The sequence below is a fragment of the Jaculus jaculus genome, chromosome 6 (assembly GCF_020740685.1).
Source record: "Jaculus jaculus isolate mJacJac1 chromosome 6, mJacJac1.mat.Y.cur, whole genome shotgun sequence".
Taxonomy (NCBI): Eukaryota; Metazoa; Chordata; class Mammalia; order Rodentia; family Dipodidae; genus Jaculus; species Jaculus jaculus.
In genome coordinates this window covers 143,238,140-143,260,897 of record NC_059107.1, presented here as the reverse complement: position 1 = coordinate 143,260,897, position 22,758 = coordinate 143,238,140, and the positions used below count along the sequence as shown (strand labels likewise).

The 22,758-nt window shown below is 43.3% G+C and overlaps 1 protein-coding gene across 1 annotated transcript; it reads left to right on the top strand.

Annotated features, from left to right (window-relative positions):
* Positions 1–5,958: 5,958 nt before the first annotated feature.
* Positions 5,959–21,732, top strand: Depdc4 (DEP domain containing 4). The gene is given in 11 exon segments (XM_045152255.1): positions 5,959–6,102; positions 6,526–6,611; positions 10,497–10,658; positions 10,660–10,721; positions 12,108–12,238; positions 12,558–12,689; positions 12,691–12,787; positions 12,897–13,016; positions 13,951–13,961; positions 15,583–15,667; positions 21,674–21,732. Coding segments are annotated over 11 exon segments (1,089 nt in total).
* Positions 21,733–22,758: the final 1,026 nt, after the last annotated feature.

Genomic DNA, 22,758 nt, shown 5'->3' with positions numbered 1-22,758 from the left:
CCCCACCAACCCCGTCCCGCGCGCTCAGCCCCTCGCAGGCCCGCTCGCGTCTCCTTACTCCATGGCCTCCGCCGCCGCCCCCCGGACCGCGAAGCCTCGAGTCCGTGGAGGAAGCGGGGAACCGAGGGAAGGGACTGGGCAAGAAGAGGACCCGAGAGGGCAGCGCACCCAAAGACCCGCCGGCCCGGGCATGACGTCACTTCCGCCCGACGCGGAAGGGGCGGGGCCCGGCGTCCCTCCGCCCCCTCGAGGCAGGTGGGGGCGTGGCTACGGCGCCCCGCGGAGCCCGATTCCGCGCTTCCTCACTCTTCGCATTCGGGACGAGCTTTCCGGGCCCGGCGGAGGAGGCCGGCGGCCTGCTGCTGTGGAAGTAGCTCCTTGAGCAACACAAGGGCAGGTCTTTCTCCGTCATGTAAGGTGACCATGACGTGAGCGGGACCTTGCTTGGACTTCGCTCCTCCGGGCCCGCGATGCTGTCCCCTTTGCCGGTCCCAGCCCCCATTCCGGAGCCACCTGCCCTCCCAGGTCAGAAGCCAAGGAGCTCCGACTCGGCCTTAATGCTTACAGGGACTCTAGGAAAGCGCTGCCTGTCAAGACTCAGTATACCTGCCAGTCACTTGTTGCTCTTCTTGAAATGCAATTTCTGATTCAAAAGTGGGGTTGGGGGCTGGGGAGGTTGCTTAGCACTTGCCTGCGAAGCGCAAGGACCCAAGTTCTATTCCCCAGTACTCATGTAAGCCACCTGCACTAGATGGCGCAAGCTTCTGGAGTTCCTTTGCAGTGGCTAGAGGCCCCGGCTCACCTATTCTCTCTGCCTCTTTCTCTCTAATAAATAAATAAAAAATATTTTCAAAAAGTGGGGTTGGATGGTGTGCATTTCTACTAAGTTCTCAGTCACACGAGTGATGCTTTCCGCGAGCTACTACGAGGAGCAGCAAGAGATGTTACTGTAAATGTTTAATGAAAACGTCCACAGAAAATGCCTAAACTTTACTGCTCACAACCTCCCCTACAACCCTTCATGTCCTCCCACCTAGAGTCCTGGCTTCCTCACTGTGGACTCTACCTAAGCTGTCGCCCATCTACAGGGTTTGGGGCTACGAGATACAGGATGGGTACATGGACAATTCATGTTACAAAAAGAATTTGAGGGGCGTGGTGGTGCTGGCCTTTAATCCCATCAGCACTCAGGAGGCTGAGGTAGAAGGATGGCCAGGAGTTCCAGGTCAGCCTGAGACTACATAGTGAATTCCAAGTCAACCTAAGCTAAAGGGAGACTGTACCTTGAAAAAACAAAATAAAACAAACAAAAAAAAGGCTGGAGAAATGACTCAGTCATTTAAGGAACTTGCTTGAAAAAAATCTGACAGCCCATGACTTATTCCCCAGTACCAATTACTCAGTACATACCCCAGTATGTATAAGGCAGATTCATAAAGTGATACATGCATCTGGAGTTCATTTGCAGTGCCAGGAGGCCCTGGCACACCCATGCTGTCTCCCTCTCCTTCTTTCTGTCAAATAAATAATATTAAATTATTTCCAAAAAAAGACCTCACATCTAACATACAGCACACCACTAAAGCTCAGCGTGATCCTAGCCTCTTGAAGTGGACACAAAAAGAATTAAAGAATGATGGATTTTCGACTATCATTTTTGTCATAAACATCTTTATGTCTTACGCAAAATCAGGCTCACTGTTTCCAGTTCTTCAAGTCAGGGAAGAAGAAAACATTGATTATTTAATCCTATGACCCACTAAAATGTTTTTTCTAGAAATTATATTCTAGATGTTTTGAATTATTTATCACTTTCGTTGTCTTGTTCTGGTTTTGTTGTTTTGTTTTCTTTATATTTCTAGGTAGGATCTCGTTCTAGCCCAGCCTGACCTGGGATTCACTATGTAGTTTCAGGGAGGCATGGAACTCACAGCCGTCCTCCTACCTCTGCCTTCTGAGTGCTGGGATTAAAAGTCAGGGTTACCACGGCAGCTTTGTTCTGTTTGTTTGCTTTTTAATATTTTATATATATTTATTTATTTGCCAGAGAAAGAGGGAGAGAGAGAGACAATGGGCACGCCAGGGCCTCCAGCCACTGCAAATGAACTATAGATGCGTGCACCTCCTTGTGCATCTGGCTTATGTGCGTCCTGGAGAATCAAACCTGGTTCCTTTGGCTTTGCAGACAAACACCTTACCTGCTACTCCTTCATTTTTAATTAAAAAAAAAAAATTAGCCATGTGTGGTGGCATAACGCCTTTAGTCCCAGCACTCAGGCAGCTGAGGTAGGAGGAGGATTACTGTGAGTTTGAGCCAGCCTGGGACTACAACATGAGTTCCAGGACAGCCTGCACCAGAGTGAGACCCTGCCTCACAAAAAAGAAAATCAGGGCTGAAGGGATGACTTGGCAGTTAAGGCACTTGTCTACGAAGCCAAAGGACCCAGGTTTGATTCCCCGGGACCTACGTTAGCAAGATGCACAAGGGGGCACATGCATCTGGAGTTCATTTTCAGTGGCTGGAGGCCCTGCTGCACCCATTCTCTCTCTCCCTCTCTCCCTCTTTCTCTGTCAAGTAAATAAATAAAAATATGTTAAAAATGAAGCACAGGGAACTGAGTTCTGCCAAGTAGTAGTTATTTTTAGAGTGATTAAATGACCTGGAATTAGAAGATAGTGATGGTTGTACAATTTTATGAATGCACTAAGAAATACTGAAGTGTACACTTGAGAGAAGTGAATTTGAGGTGGGGATATTGCTAAGTGGAAAGGCATTTGCCTAGTATTTATGAGTCCCTGAGCTATCCCCATTATCACAAAAAGGAAAGAATTATATGGTATGGGGATTATGTTTCCATATTCTCAGAAAAAAGAAATATATATATATATATGCATCTTATACAAATTCAGAAATGAGCCAAACATGGTGGTACATACATGCCTTTAACCACTGAATCCTCTCCCCAGTGCAATGTACCTTTAGTAAATATTTTTATAAGGTAGGATGTGAAAGAGACACACTCTCGGCTGTGGACCATTGCCCAGTGATTATAATACTTTACGATCTGTAACAGACAGCTTCAGGTTCGCTGAGATGAACATCCAGACCAGGCACGGTTATGGAGGAAGGGATTTATTGAAGCTTACAGATCCAGAAGTTCCATAATGGCAGAAGAAGCTGGCCTGCTCTCACAGGACCAAACACAGAGAGAAGCACAAGCCAAAAGCCACACAGCACAGCACACTTCAGGAACTCCAGTAGGCACACTTTGCATATCTTTAGATTGAAATCTCAAACCCACCAGCCCACCTTAAGATCTGCCCAGTGACCCTGCCTCTAGCCAAGTGGCTGCAGATGCAAACTACAAACTAATAAAATACTGAATATATTGGAGGCCATCTATTCAAACTACCACACCATCCTAGTCAAATCATCTGTAATTACCCCAAAGAAGCCCTCAAGATAGGGCTTGTTGCTGTCTCCTCATAGACAGAGGGGTGAAGAGGGTCATTAGAGATTCTAGTTGCTCCCTCTTGTGCCCCTGTCCCGACTGTGTGTAGTTCTGCACATAATCCCCAGAATTGCTGCCATAGATAGGAGGTCAAAGGTTCACTGAGGAGGGGACCTGACATCCATGCAGCCCATAGATGGACAGTTGTCACCTGTGCTGGAGACTCTTAGGTGATGCAGCTGTTTGGTAGTCACCCACCCTCCCATGAGTGACCCCTTATCTATGCACCTGTGAGTAATCCAGAGACGCTGATGGACTCTGTATGTGGTGGACTTTCTGGGATGAACAGAAAGCTGTTCACATCTCCCCAGGAAAAGTTAATGCACAGTATCAAGAAAGAAGAGCAAAGAAAGAGTGAGCTCCTCTTGTGGGTAGCATGCACAAACTCAGGAGACTGAAGCAGAAGCACGATTAGGTTGGAAGCTAGCCCAGACTGCACTGCAGGACTTTGTTCCAGAAATAATTATACATATATATATTTGGTGGGTATGGTGGCGCAGACCTTTAATCTCAGCACTTGGAAGGCAGAGGTAGGAGATCACTGTGAGCTTGTGGTCAGCCTGGGACTAGAGAGTAAGTTTCAGGTCAGCCAGAGCTAGAGTGGGACCCTCCCTTTAAAAAAAAAAAGCAGGGCTATAGAGATGGCTCAGCATTCCTGAGGATGCCAACTGAGGGTGCTCTCTGGCCTCCACACATGCACACACATGTTAAAAAAAAAAAAAAAAAAAAAAAACTAAGCCAGTCATGGTAGTGCATGCTTTCCAGCACTCAGGAGGCCGAGGTAGGAGGATTTCTGTGAGTTTGAGGTTAGCCTGAGTTAGAGTGAGACCCTGCCTCAAAAACAACAAAAATTCACAAACAAAAGAACTAGGGCTGGAGAGGTGGCTTAGCGGTTAAGTGCTTGCCTGTGAAGCCTAAGTACCCTGGTTTGAGGCTCGATTCCCCAGGACTCACATTAGCCAGATGCACAAGGGGGCGCACATATCTGGAGTTCATTTGCAGTGGCTGGAGGCTCTGGCATACCCATTGTCTCTCTATCTGCCTATTTCTTTGTGTCTGTTGCTCTCAAATAAATAAATAAAATAAACAAAAAAAATTAAAAATAGAACTAACCCCTTCTACATCTAACTTTTGTGAAGGACATTATCATAAAAAAATTGGGGGGCTGGAGAGATGGCTTAGTGGTTAAATGCTTGCCTGTGAAGCCTAAGGACCCCAGTTCAAGGCTTGATTCTCCAGGACCCACATTAGCCAGATGCACAAGGGGGCATGCACGTCTGGAGTTCGTTTGCAGTGGCTGGAGGCCCTGGCGCGCCCATTCTCTCTCTCTCTGTCTGTGGCTCTCAAATAAATAAATAAACAAAAATTAAAAAAAAAATTTGAGGCAATCCCAATGTACTGCCTTTTTTTTTAATGCAAGAAAGAGGGAGAGAATGGGCACGCCAGGGCCTCCAGCCACTGCACTCAAACTCCAGACGCATGCCCTCAGTTGTGCACGTTTGCCTTGTGTGTTGGCATCAGTGGTGCTTCTGGCTTACGTGGGACCTGGAGGGCGGAATATGAGTCCTTAGGCTTCCCAGGCAAGCGCTTTCACCACTATGCCATCTCTCCAGTCCATATCGTAATTTTTTTTTTTTTTTAGAATTTTGCCAGACATGGTGGCACATACCTTTAATCCCAGAATTTGGGAGGCAGAGGTAGGATGATTGCTGTGAGTTCAAGGCCAGCCTGAGACTAGATAGTGAGTTCCAGGTAGGCCTGGGCTAGAGAAACTTTGTTTTCTGAGGAAATGATACACTTTCCAGTTTTGAAAAGTAATGTATCCAGTATAACCAAATCCAAGGTTGTGTAGAAATTCAGGGCAGCCCTCTAGTGCATTGTAGCAACTGTGTGAACCTTAGAATTGGCATACGTATTTTCTCTTTATGTAAAAGCCCAATTTGTCTTCTTTCCATGATATTACATTAAATGTATTACTTGTATCTTTTGTTGTTGGCTGCCTAAAATTTCTTATAAATAGGGAATGTGGGCTGATGGCTCAGTAGTTAAAGGCACTTGCTTGCAAAGCATGCTGGCCAGGGGTTCAGTTCCCCAGAATCCACATAAAGCCAGCCAGACACAAACAGTGGCACATGTGTCTGGTGGTCATTTGCAGTGGCAAGAGACCCTGGCACATCCATACACACACATGCAAATAAGAAGCTTTTTAAAAAATAAAAAAGAACAGGAGGATCGCTGTGAGTTCAAGGCCACCCTGAGATTACATAATGAATTCCAGGTCAGCCTGGACCAGAGTGACACCCTTCCTCAAAAAACCAAAAAAAAAAAAAAAAAAAAAAAGAACAAGGGTTATGGATGTGTAAATAAATTTTAATAAAGTAAAACATATGGTTAAAATTTTGATTCAAAATTCACAAGTTATTTTTTTAACAGACCAGAAAAAGAAATGATCTCAAATCCTTTCACACAAGAGATTGATGATCAAAGAACTGAGGAAATTAATTATACAGTGAGTGGGAATCCAGCTCTACCTGAAAACATCATAGCTAACAAACCTGTTCTCCAGCTTTCAAAAGAAGGTAATTTCTGGGTTTGTTTGTTTGTTTTTTTACTTGTTTATTCAGAACTTTGTAATGAAGAACTAACTTTTAAAAATAGATCTGGAAGGTCAGCTTAGGTTCACAGCAAAACTGAGTGGAACGTTCACACATTAGCTCTTCTCTCACTGTATTAATTAGCTTTTCACATTGCTGTGACCAAAATACCCAACAACTGAAGAGCAGCTTAAGAGAGGAAAGATTTATTTTAGCTCATAGTTTGAGAGCTTCCAGTCCACAATCCTCGTCCGCACTGATTGGTTCTGTTCTGTGCTGAGACATGTGGCAGAGGAAGGTGTTCACCTCGGGGTGGACCAGAATAGAGGAAGGGACCAGACCAGGCTCAACCTTCAAAGGTGTTGTCCCTGTGACCCACTTCCTTTAGCAAGGACCCACCGCCCACAAAATACTCCTAGCAGCAGGGCAACAAGCATCCAGCACCGGAGCCTGGGGGCATCTTTAAACCACAGCAACTGCTGCCTACATCCTGTACTGTGCCAGAGTGGCACACCTGTTAGAAATCACTGAACCTGGCTGAGGAGATGGGTCAGTTGTTGAAGCCACTTACTTGTAAAGCCTGGTGGCCCAGGTTCAGTTCGCCAGTGCACAAAGTGCTAGGTACATCTGAAGTTTGTTTGCAGTGGCAAGAGGCCCTGGTGTGCCCATCCCCCCATCTCTACTTGTAAATAAAATAATATAATATTTTTTTAAAAAATCAATGAACCTACACGACCCATCATTGTCACTCAGTGCCTGTCACGGTTTGAATCACATGTCCCCCCCATAAACTGAAGTGTTCTGAATGCTTAATCCCCAGATAGAGGCAACTTGGGGGGGTGGAGCCTTGCTAGAGGAGGAGGCATGTTGCTGGGGGCTGCTTTATGGTGTTACATCCAGCTTCCTCTTGCCAGAGCTCGGCTCACTCTCCTGCTGCTGTTGTCCACCTGCTGTGGCAGAGGCGGTGTTCAGCCTGTGCTCATGCCACGCTTTCCCCTGCCATCGTGGAGCTTCCCCTCAAGACTGTAAACCAAAATAAATCCTTTCCTCCCATCAGCTGCCTTTGGCGTTTCATCCCAGCAACTTGAAGGTACAGCAATGCCCATAGTTCACATAAGAGCCCGTGACTGGTATATTCTATGAAGTTAGATTCTCGCAGAATAAAATGTAGCCACTATTTGGCATCATATAAAACAGTTTCCCTGCCCTAAAAATCCTCTGCGCTTCACCCACTCATGCAACCACTAACATTTTACTGTTTCCAAGAACTGACTTTTTTAAGGATGTGATAAACTTAGTGTGCCTGATGTGTTGACTGCGCTGCTGTTCCCTGTTAAGAGTTTACTCTCACATATAAATGACGTTAGGAGAGCCGGGCGTGGTGGCGCACACCTTTAATCCCAGCACTCGGGAGGCAGAGGTAGGAGGATCGGTGTGAGATCAAGGCCACGCTGAGACTACATAGTGAAGTCTAGGTCAGCCTGAGCTAGAGTGAGACCCTACCTCAAAAAAACAAAGACAAACAAACAACAAATATATGTATATATTAGACAACTCAGATGAGGCAACATAAATCCGGTAACAGGTCACTTTTTGACAGTGAGCATAAGCAGATTAACAACAAATTTTGTTGTCTGTATTAACAGAGAAAACACACTCACTGCTAGCTTGTATTATTTTTAATCCAAGACCATCTGCTTGTGTGTATCCACTGTCCATTACACAAATGGCTCCAAAACACCACTCCAAACTACCGCTACCCAGGCTGCCTGTGTTCCACTCCTCTGCACTGCTTACTTCATCCACTTAGGTTTTCCTCCTTACACAACTGCCAGTAGTGGTGCCATAGTTAGGACAGTCAGGAGAGATGCAGCCACATTTCCTCAGTGGTTACACCCTTTATTGCACTGGGACAAGTCATGACAGAAACAAGACCTAATTTGTGATCTCAAGGAGGATAACTGAGCAGCGAATGTTAAGGTAGCTACGACAAGGCACGTATTACATGGCTCATAAAGAGGAGATATAGAGTGGGAGGAGAGAGGCATTACAGTGGCTGGAGGCCCTGGCATGCCAATTCTCATTCTCTCTCTCTCTCTCTCTCTCTCTCTCTCTCTCTCTCACTCAATCTAGCTCCATTCTTGCTCTCTCACATAAAAAACAAACGGCCAGTCTATTGGGCCAGCCTGGGACAACAGAGTGAATTCCAGATCAGCCTGGGCTAGAGTGAGACCCTACCTTGAAAAAAACAAAACAAAAAAAAAATCATATGATAAATTTGTGATAATAAAAAATGAACAGAAACATGCCAACTGAAACGATAACTATCAACCTATCAACAACAGGGTAGAGCTGTGAAGGTATCTCAGACCTAGAAGGGCAGCAGATGCAGAGGGGGAGGATTCAAAGACCTTCCAAATGAGCCAGTAACTGGGAATTGGAGAATGACAAGGTCCCCACAGTCTCACAAGGGGAGGTAAGGAGCAAGCAGTGTAAAGGAAGAAACAGTGGGTATATTTTGACGGTTGGGGGTTGAGGAAAATATGATACATGTTTAATATCCCTAATCTGAAAATCTGAAATGCCCCAAAACTTCATATTGGAGCCTGACATGATGCTAAAATCTGTGCACATATCCCCAAATCTAAAAAATTCCAGAATCTAAAATAATACCTCTTCTAAGCATTTCAGATAAAGGATATTCAACTTATATCTCATTTTCAAATACTAATAGAACTAAAAGTGTGTCATTATTTGAGAGAAAAGGGAAGGGGAATCACCAAGGAAATGGGAAAAAATTAAACTAAACAAAACCTAACAAAATTAGAAATAACAGAGCTGGGTATGGTGACACATGCCTTTAATCCCAGCACTTGGGAGGCAGAGGTAGGAGGATCGCCATAAGTGCAAGGCCACCCTGAGACTACATAGTGAAATCAAGATCAGCCCAGGCCAGAGCGAAACCCTACTTCAAAAAAAAAAAAAAAATTGGAAGGCTGGAGAGATGGCTTAGCGGTTAAGCGCTTGCCTGTGAAGCCTAAGGACCCCAGGTCGAGGCTCGATTCTCCAGGACCCACATTAGCCAGATGCACAAGGGGCACATGCGTCTGGAGTTCGTTTGCAGAGGCTGGAAGCCCTGGCGTGCCCATTCTCTCTCTCTCCCTCTATCTGTCTTTCTCTCTGTGTCTGTCACTCTCAAATAAATAAATAAATAAATAAATAATATTTTTTAAAAATTGGAAATAACAATAGTGTGCTCAAAGAACATTTTTTTAATTTTTATTTTTTAGAAAGAGAGAGGTGGAACTGGCACACCAGGGCCTCAGCCACTGAAATTGAACTGCAGACATTTGCACCACCTGGTGGGAACATGTGACCTTCGTTTGCCTCACTTTTTGCCTCACTTTTGTGCATCTGGCTAACGTGGGATCTAGAGAGATATTGAACATGGGTTCTTAGGACTCATAAGCAAGCACCTTAACCACTGGGTCATCTCTCCAACCCAGAGAAAGTTTTTAATGCTTGTCCATAAAAGATATGGAAAAATGTGAGAGAGCCATTCACTCATTTATTCAGCAAAATGCACTGGAAGGACTTAAATATAAGCAAAACAATATGATTTTCGTGTTTGTTTTGTGTTTTTAAATTTATTATCTATTTATTTGAGACAGAGAGAGAGAGAATTTGTGTGCTAGGGCCACTGCAAACAAACTCCAGACACATATGCCAACCTATGCATCTGACTTAGGTGGATATTGGGAAATTGAACCTGGGTCCTTAGGCTTCACAGGCAAGCTCCTGATTTGTGTCTTTTTTTTTAAGGTAGGGTCTCACACTAGTCCAGGCTGACCTAGCATTCACTATGTAGTCCCAGGCTGGCTTTGAACTCATGACCATCCTCCTACCTGTGCCTCTCAGTGTGGGATTAAAGGTGTGTACCACCATGCCCAGCTTGTTATATGATGTTTTTATCACATAGTGCCTGTGGTGGTTTGATTCAGGTGTCCCCCATAAACTTAGGTGTTCTGAATGCTAGCTTCCCAGATGATGGAGATTTGGGAATTAATGCCTCCTGGAGGAAGTATATTGTTGGGGGTGGGCTTATGGGTGTTACAGACAGTGTCCCCTTGCCAGTGTTTGGCACACTGTCCTATTGCTATTGTCCACCTTATGTTTGCCAGGGGGTAATATCCACCCTCTGCTCATGCCATTGTTTTCCCTGCCATTGTGGAGTGTTATCTTGAGTCTGTAAACCAAAATAAACCCTTTTTTCCCAAAACCTGCTCTTGGTCAGGTGACTTCTGCCAGCAATATGAACCTGACTGCAACAGTGCCTAAGCTAAAGCAAATGCTAACCATGGATTTGTTTTGCTTTGCATCTTCTGTCCAGGACTGACAGCTGGCTGAATGCAGCAGTTGAATATCTGGAGTATTTCCCTGACCAGTTCATAGTTATCCTGAGTCAGGAGTTAGGAGAAAGCACAGATGCACAGACAGAACTGAGTGTCCAGAAGAAGATACTGTTTGACGTCATAGTAAAATATTATGACCAATGGAGATTACTTGTCAACTGATGAGTATGTTGATATTCAGTTAGGAATTATTGAACTTTTAAGTAAAAGAGAATGTTTAATTTTTTTAAATTTTTATTTATTTATTTGAAAGCTACAGACAGAAAGAGAGAAAGAGGCAGATAGAGAGAGAATGGGCATGCCAGGGCCTCCAGCCACTGCAAACAAACTCCTGATGTATGCACCCCCTCGTGCATCTGGCTAACGTGGGACCTGGGGAATCGAGTCTCGAACTCGGGGTCTTTAGGCTTCACAGGAAAGTGCTTAACCACTAACCCATCTCTCCAACCCTGAGAATGTTTAAATTTTAACTTTTGCACAATAAATCTTAAAAATATGTAAGTTGAAATGGACAATTTTTGTTTTATATGAGAATTACATTTTACACTTTTCTTCTGTGGTATTAAGGTATTTCCTGGAGTCTTTTTCAATCAACTGTAATTGTCAGCCATGTGAGTTGCACTAGCAAATGTCACTGTTGTGTAGGACATAGTTGTAGGTGCAGTGTCTTCGAGGTATTATAAAGACATTCATTAATACACATGCAGTACAAGGTTAGCAAACTGAAAGGCATTGAAATACAAGTTGTGGATGCTGATTCTCTTTTTATTGTCTTTTTAAAAAATACTGTATTTATTTGAAAGCTGAGAGAGAGAAAGAATGGGCATGCCTGGGCCCCAGCTGCTGCTGCAGACAAACTCCAGATGCATAAGCTACTTTGTGTATCTGGCTTTTACGTCATACTGGGGAATCAAACCTGGGTTGTTAGGCTTTGCAGGCAAACACCTTAGCCAGTGAGCCATCTCTGCAGTCCGCTAGTTCTTTTAGTGCCTGGGGTACTAAACCTTCTAGTAAAAAGAAAGTAGTTGATTGATATAATATCATGCCATTTTAAGCTATATTCATAGCCATATAATTTCATGTCAAAAACAAAATAGGGGCTGAGGAGATGGCTCAGCAGATAAAGGCCCTTGCTTACAAAGCCTGCCTGCCCAGGTTCGATTCTCCAGTACTGAAGAAAGCCAGATGCACAAAATGGTGAATGTATCTGGAGTTTGTTTGCTTTGGCAAGAGACCCTGGCATCTCCCTTCTTTCCTCTCTCCCTCTCTCTTTCTCAAATAAATAAAACTATGTAAAAATTAAATAATCTCTAGTAACATTGAATATAATTACATAGTATGTTATGTAGAGTTAAATAATTTCCTAGATGTTTGAAATGTTTTACAATTATAAAATAAAATTTATAATGAAATTTTAAAAGTCCGAAAATAAGCTTGCAAATACTACATAGACCATAGTATTGTAATTGACATATATTAAGTTCTGTACCCCATCTCCCTGCCCTACTTTGTCGTCTGTTTTTCCTTAATTTTCTTTTTCTAATTATTGGCACTTTGTTGTCTCTGTAACCCTTGTGATAGAAAGTGAGAAAAAAACAGAAGCGTCAAAGCAGAGCAGCTGTATGTGAGATGCTGCCGCCGAGTGCAAGCAGAGTTGCGTTGGTTGCTTGCTTTTATGGTGATTGCAGCAGACCCTGATGCCTGTATGCTGCAAAAACAGGTGAAAGCAGTTTGCACTTACTGTTTTATAGAAGTTTTTTTTTTTTTAAGAGGCTGTAAAAGCTAATACTAATCTTTTGGGGCTGGGAAGATGGCTCAGGGGTTAAAGGTGCTTTGCTTGCAAAACCTGATGGCCTGGGTTCAATTCCCCAGTACCCACGTAGAACCAGATGCACAAAATGGTGTATATGTCTGGAATTCATTTGCAGTGGCAGGAGACCCTGGTATGCCCATTCTTTCTCTGTGTCTTTCTTTCTCTACTTGCATATAAGTAATAAAAGTATTTTTAAGAAAGGTAATATTAATCTTTATTTTCACAGTATGATAACAAAACAGTAGTCCTGCAAACTCTTGCCAAAGCAGTCTTGCAGAACAAAGCATTGTTGAAAGCACAGGATGAAAAACTACTGGTCTCGTTTCTCCTTGAGTGTCACTCTGAGCTCTTCTCAAGGTATTTCCTCCAGTATCTTGTTGTGTATGTTTATTTTTATGGTATTTGTATCAAGCAAAAAGGCAAATCACTTTCTTAATAAGTTACTGAATACTTACAGTCTCTAAAGTTTCAAGGAATACTGACTCCCCATTCTCCCTCAGAGAAGGAAGTAGGCTGAAAAACAGCTGGGTATTTATAAGAATACTGATTATTCAACTTATTCTAGGTGCCTGGTGCTTGAAATATAATGTATCAGTGAACAAAATAAAAAGAGCCAAGCCTCAGGAAGCGTGTATTGAAAAGGAGGGAGATAGTAACAAGATCCACACCTACATCAAGTCCAGAAGTTTGTTCGAAAGTGATAAATGACATAGAAAAGAGAAAAAGAGCAAGTTAAAGGGATTTATGGATGATCAGGCAGGGGACAGCCGGGAGTGTACAGTCATAAGTGGGGTAGCCAGGGTTGTGCTCACAGAGGGAGTGAGATCTGAGCAAATACTGAAAGAGGAAAGTCAAGCAAGGGGCTGTGTTTGGGCAGAGGACTTTGTACCCGGAGCAAAGGCCCGATGTTTGATGCATGGTGGGTATGGAAAGCAGCCAGGAAGTGGGGAGAGGGAAGAATGGGGTAAAGCTAAGAGCACAGGGTGGCAGTGTGGACTCAAGTCACAGTAAGGAAAGCCATCACGGGCCACACTTCTTGGGATGAGATGGGCTGGCTGGAGAGTTTGAGCAAAGCAGTATATAATTTGAATAACAGTTTTAATGATATCTCTGGCTTTTGTGTTGAGAGATTATAGAGGAGCATGGTTAGAAACAAGAACCTTTTAGGAGGCTGTTGAAATTAGATAGGAAGAGACATGATGACTTAAAACAGAGTACTAGGGAAGTATATTTTGAAATATTTTAGGAAAAAAATGGATTTTTAAGCCTCACAACTATTTTGAGTGCTAAACAATACTTTCAGTGGCATTCTTCTTTGAAAGAGTTTATAAATAATTGTCCTTTCTATTTTTTCTTTATTTTATTAAAATTAATTTACTTATTTGAGAGGGAGAGAGAGAATGAGAATAAGCAGACCAGGGTCTCCAACTGCTGCGAGCAAATTCCAGACACATGCATCTGGCTTACATGAGCCCTGGGGAATTGAACATGGGTTCTTTGGCTTTGCAGGCAAGCACCTTAACTGTTAATCCATCCCTCAGCCCTACTTTTTTTTCTTTACAATTTTGTCTTATGTTATAAATAAACTTGTTGGTTCAATTTTTGTTTGGTTTCATTAGTGTGTTCTAAGGTGAGGTCCACTCTTTTCTTTCTTGTCACTAATCCTTTTCTAATTTTGTTTTCTCACCCTTTCCTCTTCCCTTGACTAAATGGATTTGCCCCTTTCCTACATAAGGCACAAAAGTTAAAAAGGGGTTCTTTTTCTTTTTTCACTTTTCTGTCCCCCGTCATGTCACAAGGATCAGTGTCATAAAGAAACATAGTGGTTTGAGTTTTATAGAGACCACTAACAGAGCAACAGAACTTGGCAGGGCTGGAGGAAGTGGGGTTGTGGGATCCAGGAAGCAGGGTTTTTAGAGATTAGGATAAGGCACCGGGGAGGCTCATCTGGGAGTCCGCGTGAGGTCCCTCAAACTTGCTGACCTTGCCTCTGTGACATGGTTGCTTACCTGAACTGTCCACTGTACAGAACCTTGTTTGGCCACATCTTCCCAGGCCTCAATTCACACAGTTCAGACCTCTGCTCCAATGTTGCCCTTAGAAGACAGAGTGAGGAGCTGGAGAGATGGCTTATTGGTTTAGGAGCTTGTCTGAGACAACCTTGTCTTCAACCTTCCCACCCCGCTGTATGTGTGCTTTGGCTCTTAAAATCAATACCAAAAGTTACATGTTTGCAGGTGTTATTTCTGTCTTTCTGTCCTGTGAGACCATAACTACACAAACCTGCATACTCATCACGTGGAACTGCACCGAGCACACGGCAATCGCTCTATTTTTATTGACTGGCAGAATTAATGGCAGCAGCTTCAAGTCTAGACAGTGGCTACTGGGAATGTAGCCTGGAACATGGGAATATCGCTCAGTGCTTTAGCAGTTGCCTTGCATGCATAAGGTGCTGGCTCAGATCCCTAGTACTGCAACAACAGAAAAAAGGAAGGAAAAGTCTCCTGGGAGTCAGGAGCAGGCAGAACTTCAGGACTGGTGGGCTGAGGAGTGCTCTCTGACCATATTACCTGTGGGATACTCTCTCCAGAACGTGTTACAGTCTAGCCTTACCTTGGGTGTCACCAAAAATGTTTAAAAGGAATATTTACCTAATTTAAGAATTCAAGGAATTTTAGAGCCACCATTTATAAATAGACTATGTAAGACAAAGGTTTCGTGGAAGTATGCAATTTGTATTATTACAGGCAAATATTTCACTGATGATTGGTTAATGTAGTTTCAAATATAGTGCATGCACAAAAGTAGAAAATTGGACTTGAGGAATGCTAAAAAGAGTTCAAGTGGGCTGGAGAGATGGCTTAGTGGTTAAGCACTTGCCTGTGAAGCCTAAGGACCCTGGTTCGAGGCTCGGTTCCCCAGGACCCACGAAAGCCAGATGCACAAGGTGCTGCATGCATCTGGAGTTCGTTTACAGTGGCTTGAGGCCCTGGTGCACGCATTCTCTCTCTACCTATCTGCCTCTTTCTCTCTATCACTCTCAAATAAATAAAAAATAAACAAATTCTTTTTTAAAAAAAGAGTTCAAGTGTTCATAGCCTTTATAATTCAAAGACCTTCTACCCCCACTCCTCTATCCATCTAAACTCCTCTCCCTCCACCACTGGCCAGAAAGACTTTCTTTTTCTATATTGAATTCATGGAAGGAAGAAAATACTGAGTTTTGGGGAATACTTGTTTTTATGTAGACACCAGTTACCTTATTTGAGCTGGTTTATAAGAAAATTAAGAAGCTTCTACATGGAGAAGATCCAAATGCCATTTCAGGAATGGATTCCAACTTGCTCCTTTATTGTTGTTGTTTTGGGACAGATTCTCATGGAGCCAAGGCTGGCCTTGAACTTGCAAACTCAGTATGACTTCTGACTCCTGATCCTCCTGCCTCCACCTCCCAAGTGCTAGGATTACAGGTGTGCACCACCTTACTCAGCTCCTCCTTAAGTGGTCTTTATGGCCAAGTCTGTTAGATGTCAAAAATGAATGTTGTAAGCCAGGTGTGGTGGTGCACACCTGTAATCCTAGCACTTGGGAGGCGGAGGTAGGAGGATCGCTGTGAGTTCAAGGCCAACCTGGGGGCTAGAGTAAGACCCTACCTCAGAAAAACAAACAAAAAATATGTAATAAGTGTGTAATTAAAGGTAGAAATATTAAGTTTTTGTTGCCTCTTAAATAAAATTCTTCTCTGCATGGTTCTTTTTAGAAACTCTTTGATTGCCTTTCTTGTGATAGGATAGAAGCTTTTTTGTTGTATTTTGCTGAGGCAGGGTCTCATGTAGTCCACATTGGCCTTTAGCTCACTGTATGGCTAATGATGGCCTTAACCTGATCATTCTGCCTTTATTTCTTCAATGTTTGAATTACAGGTACATACCACCACACCTGGTCCAAGTTATTTTCTAGTACCAATTTCCTAAGATTTTCACGTAGGAGACCAAGTGCCGTAGTAGATAGAACGGTGAGTGTGAAGGTCAAAGAGTCTGGCCAAGGCATTTAACCCTGTTGTGTCTCAGGTTTCCTTTTTTCAAAACTGGAATATCGGGCTGGAGAGATGGCTTAGCAGTTAAGCACTTGCCTGCGAAGCCTAAGGACCCTGGGTCGAGGCTCGATTCCCCAGGACCCACATTAGCCAGATGCACAAGGGGGCGCACACATCTGGAATTTGTCTGCAGTGGCTGGAAGCCCTGGCATGCCCATTCTCTCTCTCTCTCTCTGCCTCTTTCTCTGTCTGTAACTCTCAAATAAATAAATAAAAATAAAACCAAAAAAAATTTTTTAAAAAAATGGAATATCCTCTATTTTGTAGTCAAGTTGTAAAACGTTTAATATTTATACCATTAATATTTTTAAAGTAGGACGCTGGGGCAGTGGCTTGCTTTCAAGCCTGCCTGCCCTAGTTCAATCCTCTTTAGCATCCATGTAGACCCGCACAGTGGCGCACGCATCTCTGATCCCAGTGCAGTGCGCCTGCAACGGGGGAAGTGGGGCCAGGAGAATCTGGAAGTTCATAAGCAGCCATGGCAAAAAACAAGAAAGACCATGTCTCAAAAAGGAAGCTAGGCATGCACTCAGGAGGAAGAGGTAGGAGGAGTGCCATGAGTTCGAGGCCAGTGTGCGACTACAGAGTGAGTGAGTTCCAGGTCAGCCTGGGCTAGAGTAAAACTCTACCTCAACAAAACAAAAAAAAAAAAAAGAGAGAGAGAGAGAGAGAGAGAGAAAGATAAAAGGAGAGGATAAATTCCCCAAGTTGTCTCTGACCTACACACACACACATGCACACACACACACACACACACACACACACATGTATATGTATGTGTGATTTAAGAACATTGCTGATTTTAAGAACATAGCATTTACAAATAGGACATAAACTCATTTGCTTGAATTACTTAAAAATTTTCAGCTAATAAATGCCATTTATTTCTTATTCCTTTCTTTGAACACAGGGTATATAGCAATAGCTATGTTGCCATATATATCCTATTGAGAAAATGATACTCAGTGTTCTAATATTAACATCTGAAATATTTTTGATCATTTCAATCTCATCTAACTTCAAAACAAATCTCAGTTGATTGACATAACCACATTAGCTTTTCATACTCAATTTTTATTACCTTTGACTTTTGAGGAAACTGAATGTGTTATATACATTTTTAAAATAATTTTGTTTACTCATTTGAGAGAGAGGGGGGCATGTAAGAATGGACGCCTCCAGCCACTGCAAATGAACTCCAGACACATGCATCACCTTGTGCATCTGGCTTACATGGATAATGGGGAATCAAACCTGGGTCCTTAGGCTTTGCAGGCAAGCACCTTAACTGCTAAACCAAGATCTCCAGTCCATGTTATGTACATTTTAATAATCTTATTCAGTAGTGTACGTTTGGAAAGAGGGACAATGACTATGATCATTTTGTATAGTACCATATACAAGAAGCACTTAGAGACTGGAGCAATGACTCAATTAAGGTGCTTACCTTTTGAAAAGCTTAGCAACTGCCCACATTAAGCCAGATGCACAAAGTGGTACATGTATCTGGAGCTCATTTGCAACAGCTAGAGGCCCTGGCATGCCCACTCTCTCTCTATTTCTGCTTGCAAAAAAAAAAAAAAAGCACTTGGGGGCTGGAGAGATGACTCAGCAGTTAAGGCACTTGCCTGTAAAGCCTAACAACTAGAGTTCAATTCCCCAGTGCCCATGTGCAGCCAGACCACAGAGTGGTGCATGCAGCTAGAGTCTGTTTGCAGTGGCTAGAGGGGGCCTGGTACGCCTGTCCTCTGTCTCTCTTTCATCTCTATCTGCTTGCAAATAAATATTTTCTTCAAAAGTATCTTGGTTATTTAATATAATAAGGAAAGCTGTTAAACTTCTGTTTAAATTTCCAATTCAATTTGTAAATGTTTTTATGGCACATACATATACGCATATTAATACTTGTTCTAACAACAACAAAACACTCAAGTTTCCAGGTGAGTACCACCAATTCAGATAGAAAAGTAGAGGAAGAGGAACATGTTTTGGAAGATGATGAGATCTCTTGGGATTCATTTAAAGTTGTATGGAAGATCCAGTTTTGAGACTTTCCGAAAGACAGTGATTTTTGTTTTGTTTTTCAGCAGGGTCTCACTGTAGGTCAGGCTGACCTGGAACTCACTCTGTAGTCCCAGGCTGGCCTCAAACTCATGGCATTCCTGCTACCTCTCCTCCCGAGTACTGGGATTCAAGGCCTGCACCATAAATAAATGTATAATTTTCAGGCTGAAGAGAGATATGAGCTAAAGATAAATTCCTGGAGGCCTCAGCATGGGGGTAGAAACTGAAGACATTTCCACTGAAGGACACTAGTGGTCAGTGGGCAGGTAGAAACGAAGGAAGCAGCACCACTGGGCTTTCTGCTCAGGGAGGGTGGAGCGTGGGCAGAACAGGAGGCGGTGCTGGCAGTGTAAAGACCCCGTGCCCGGGGAGGGAACAGACCTGGGTTCACATCCCAGCCTGTCACCGGCTACCCAGTCCTGCATTCCACGCTTTGCTGGCAAGGCATAATTGCTGCACATGGAGGCACACACCTGTGATCCCAGCACTCAGGAAGGGGGAAGCAGGAAGATTTGGAGTTCTAGGTCATTCTGAGCTACATAGCAGGTTCAAGGCCAGCCTGGCCAACATGGGACTCTATTAAAGCAACAAGAAAAATAAAGTATAGTTGTCAATAATACTTCAATATTTACAACTCAGAGTACTGAAGATTTAATGACAAAGCTTTAACTTAATGGTAAGCCATCACTGTGATATATTACTGTTTGAAGGATATAAGTTCTGAATACAGCTGAGCATAAGAGATTAAATTTTCACGAGCAGCGAAATTCTGGCCATATGCATACTTAGCTCAAGGTCATTATGGAGAAGATAAGAAAAAGAAAAGGACCCTGATACTAATGGGCTTCAGGGTTTCACACATGATCTCTGGCTGAGAACTGCTTGGGTCGTGTGGAGAGTCCAGCTGGCTGTGTGCAGGGCAGCTCCCAACCGCAGGAACACACTGCTTTGGAGTTCGGAAGCTCGTTGAGGTTTGCATATGCCCTGAGTTTATTACCCGTGCTGTGTAAATTCTTTTTGAGTTCATCTTGAAACTAGGATAGTAATTCTTTTCGTCTCTTACTTGGGAGTTATTTTGGAGATCAAATAAAAATGTATATGAGGGCTGGAGAGATGGCTTAGCGGTTAAGCGCTTGCCTGTGAAGCCTAAGGACCCTGGTTCGAGGCTCGATTCCCCGGGACCCACATTAGCCAGATGCACAAGGGGGCGCACGCGTCTGGAGTTCGTTTGCAGAGGCTGGAAGCCCTGGCGCGCCCATTCTCTCTCTCCCTCTATCTGTCTTCCTTTCTGTGTCTGTCGCTCTCAAATAAATAAATAAAAATTTTAAAAAAATGTATATGAAATGTGATAGTTTGTGCTTCCCTTACATAAACACACTTGCCCAAGAAACAGTATTACTACTCTGGAGCAAAGAAAGAAAGAGTTAAAAAGAAAAAAGTGAAGCCTAAGATCAAATCCATGTCTAGTCGTTATGTTTCTCGATCTGCTTCTTCAAGTTGTCAGCACAAAACACAGTTCTCTCCTCAAAGGGAGTAAAAGAGAATTTATTCTGGAGCCCAAATATGAGTGACCATAGTCTGGGAACACAGATTTAGGTTACCCCAAATTCCATGTTCCAACATGGTGGCAGTCTCTTTTTTTATTTTTTTTTTGAGAGGGAAATGGAAAGGCCAGGGCCTCAGCCACTGAAATTGAACAGACGCTTGTGCCACCTAGTGGGCATGTGTGACCTTGCGCTTGCCTCACCTTTGTGCGTCCTGTGGGATGTGGAGAGTCAAACATGGGTGCTTAGGCTTCACAGGCAAGCGCCTTAATGGCTAAGCCATCTCTCCAGCCCTCATTAAGTTTTTATAGTAACAAAATCATGGAAGTCTTAAAACACCTTATGTATACATTGGTAGGTACGTCAGGTTATAGCACACAGGGAAATCCCGGCTATGGGACTCCAGGGCTCTCTGATGACATTCCTAGCTTTAGGTTCGTGGGAGCTAGGGGTCTGCTTATAGATTCCAAAAAATTAATAACATCTCTGTGGATTTCAAGTCACACACACACACAGGTGGGGCATGGATGGCTATTTAAAAGGCTAAGAGCCCAAAATAGTTTGGCTATGCAGTGGTGGAAGCCCTGGCATGCCCATTCTCTCTCTTGCTCTCTGTCTCTGTCTCTCTCTGTTGCTCTCAAATAAATAAAAATAAACAAAAAAATTTTTTAAAAAGTACCATCCTGAAGCTTTGAATGAGCATTTCTTTTTTTCTTTCTTTCTTTCTTTTTTTTTTTTTTTTTTTTTGATTTTCAAAGTAGGGTCTCACTCTGGTCCAGGCTGACCTGGAATTCACTCTGTAGTCTCAGGGTGGCCTCGAACTCACAGGCAATCCTCCTACCTCTGCTTCCTGAGTGCTGGGATTAAAGGCGTGCGCCACCACGCCCAGCTAAATGAGCATTTCTAAGAACAGATACTACACTTGGTCCTAGCCAAAAGGCTAATAAGCTATGAATGAACATTTCTGATTCAAGAAACTATAAACCACCTGTAAATCTATGTAATTCCTGTGTGGTTCTCAAGCTGCCAGACTGATGCTTCAGAGATGTGGTCTCCAGGCATCCATGCTAGTGAAGTCCTCTTTAAGATCTGCTAAGGCAAAAAAATATGGGCTAAGGGTTGGGCATGGTGGTTCACACCTTTAATCCTAGCAGTCTGGAGGCTGAGGTAGGAGAATCACCATGAGTTTGGGGCCAGCCAGTGGCTACAGAGTGAGTTCCAGACCAGCCTGGGCTAGAGTGAGACCTTGCCTCAAACCAAATAAATAAAACAAATTAATGACTTTTCACTTCAGAAAGAAGACAAGTTACTCCTCATGTGCACTGCTTCGCTTAGTCATTCTGCTGCTGCCAATTAATCACTCACCAGGAGCTTATTAGTGATAAATGTAGTGAACTTCCTTTCCATTCCCAGAGGACACTTCATACATGGTCTCTCTAAACAAAAGGCATTTTCCTAGAAGTAGGAAGATTGCCATGAGTTTGAGGCCAGCCTGGGACTACATAGTGAATTCCAGGTCAGCCTGGGCTAGAGCCAGACCCTACCTGGGGGGGTGGGGGAAGGCATTTTCCTGGGGATAATATTTTCAAGCTACACCCTAGGTGTGTAATGTAAATGATTGTGAGTCTTTAAAACAGGTAAATATGTATAAAGTAGAAGATGTAAAAGGCTACACATGTAAAACCCATCAGTAGTTAAGGCTGTGATTTTGCCCTTTCTTTTTAGTCCTTGGAGTATTCATGATCTTCCTTCCTTCCCTCTGCCCCTTTTCCTCTTGTGTACTTTGTTCCTGCTCTTGCTTTGACTTAAGTCGGTTAGTTCACTCTGGCCTTATTCTCTTAATGTGGCATAGGTTGCAGATTCCATCTCTGTTGACAGTTACACAGAAAAGCATTCTTCTGTAATCTTATCCATGCCATTGGCGATGGGGAACTTAGAGCATAAAATGTAAGTGCTTGAAAAAACTATATTGAGTTGATATAAGTTTCACCTTTTCGTATAAAACTGTGTCTGTTGTCTTGAATTTGAATTTTTAGATTCAAGTGCTCAATTAAAAATATAGTAGGGGTACTGGAGAGATGGCTTAGCAGCTAATGAGCTTGCCTGTGAAGCCTAAGGATCCAGGTTTAATTCTCCAGTGCTGACGTGAACCAGATCCACAAGGTGGCACATGCATCTGGAGTTTGTTGACAGTGGCTAGAGGCCCTGGTGTGCCCATTCTCTTTCTACCTGCCTCTTTCTGTCTCTCTAATAAATAAGATATTTTTTAAATTTAGTTTTAAAAAAAGGAAAGTGAGCCAGGCGTGGTGACGCACGTCTTTAATCCCAGCACTTGGGAGGCAGAGGAGGAGGATCACTGTGAGTTCAAGGCCACCTGATAATACAGAGTGAATTCCAAGCAAAATAAAGTGATATGGACTGAGGAGATGGATCAGTGGTTAAAGGTGCTTGCTTGCAAAGCCTGCTGGCCCAGGTTTGATTTCCCAATACCCATGCAAAGCCAAATGTGCAAAGTGATGCATGTGTTGGGAGTTCATTTGCAGTGGCAAGAGGTCTGACTCGTTCTTCCTCTCTCTCTCTGTCAGATAAATTAAAATATTTTTTATCTGGGCATGTGATGCATGCCTTTAATTTTAGCACTCAGGAGGCAGAGGTAGGAGGATCGCTGTGAGTTAGAGGACACCCTGAGACTACATAGTGAATTCCAGGTCAGCCTGAGC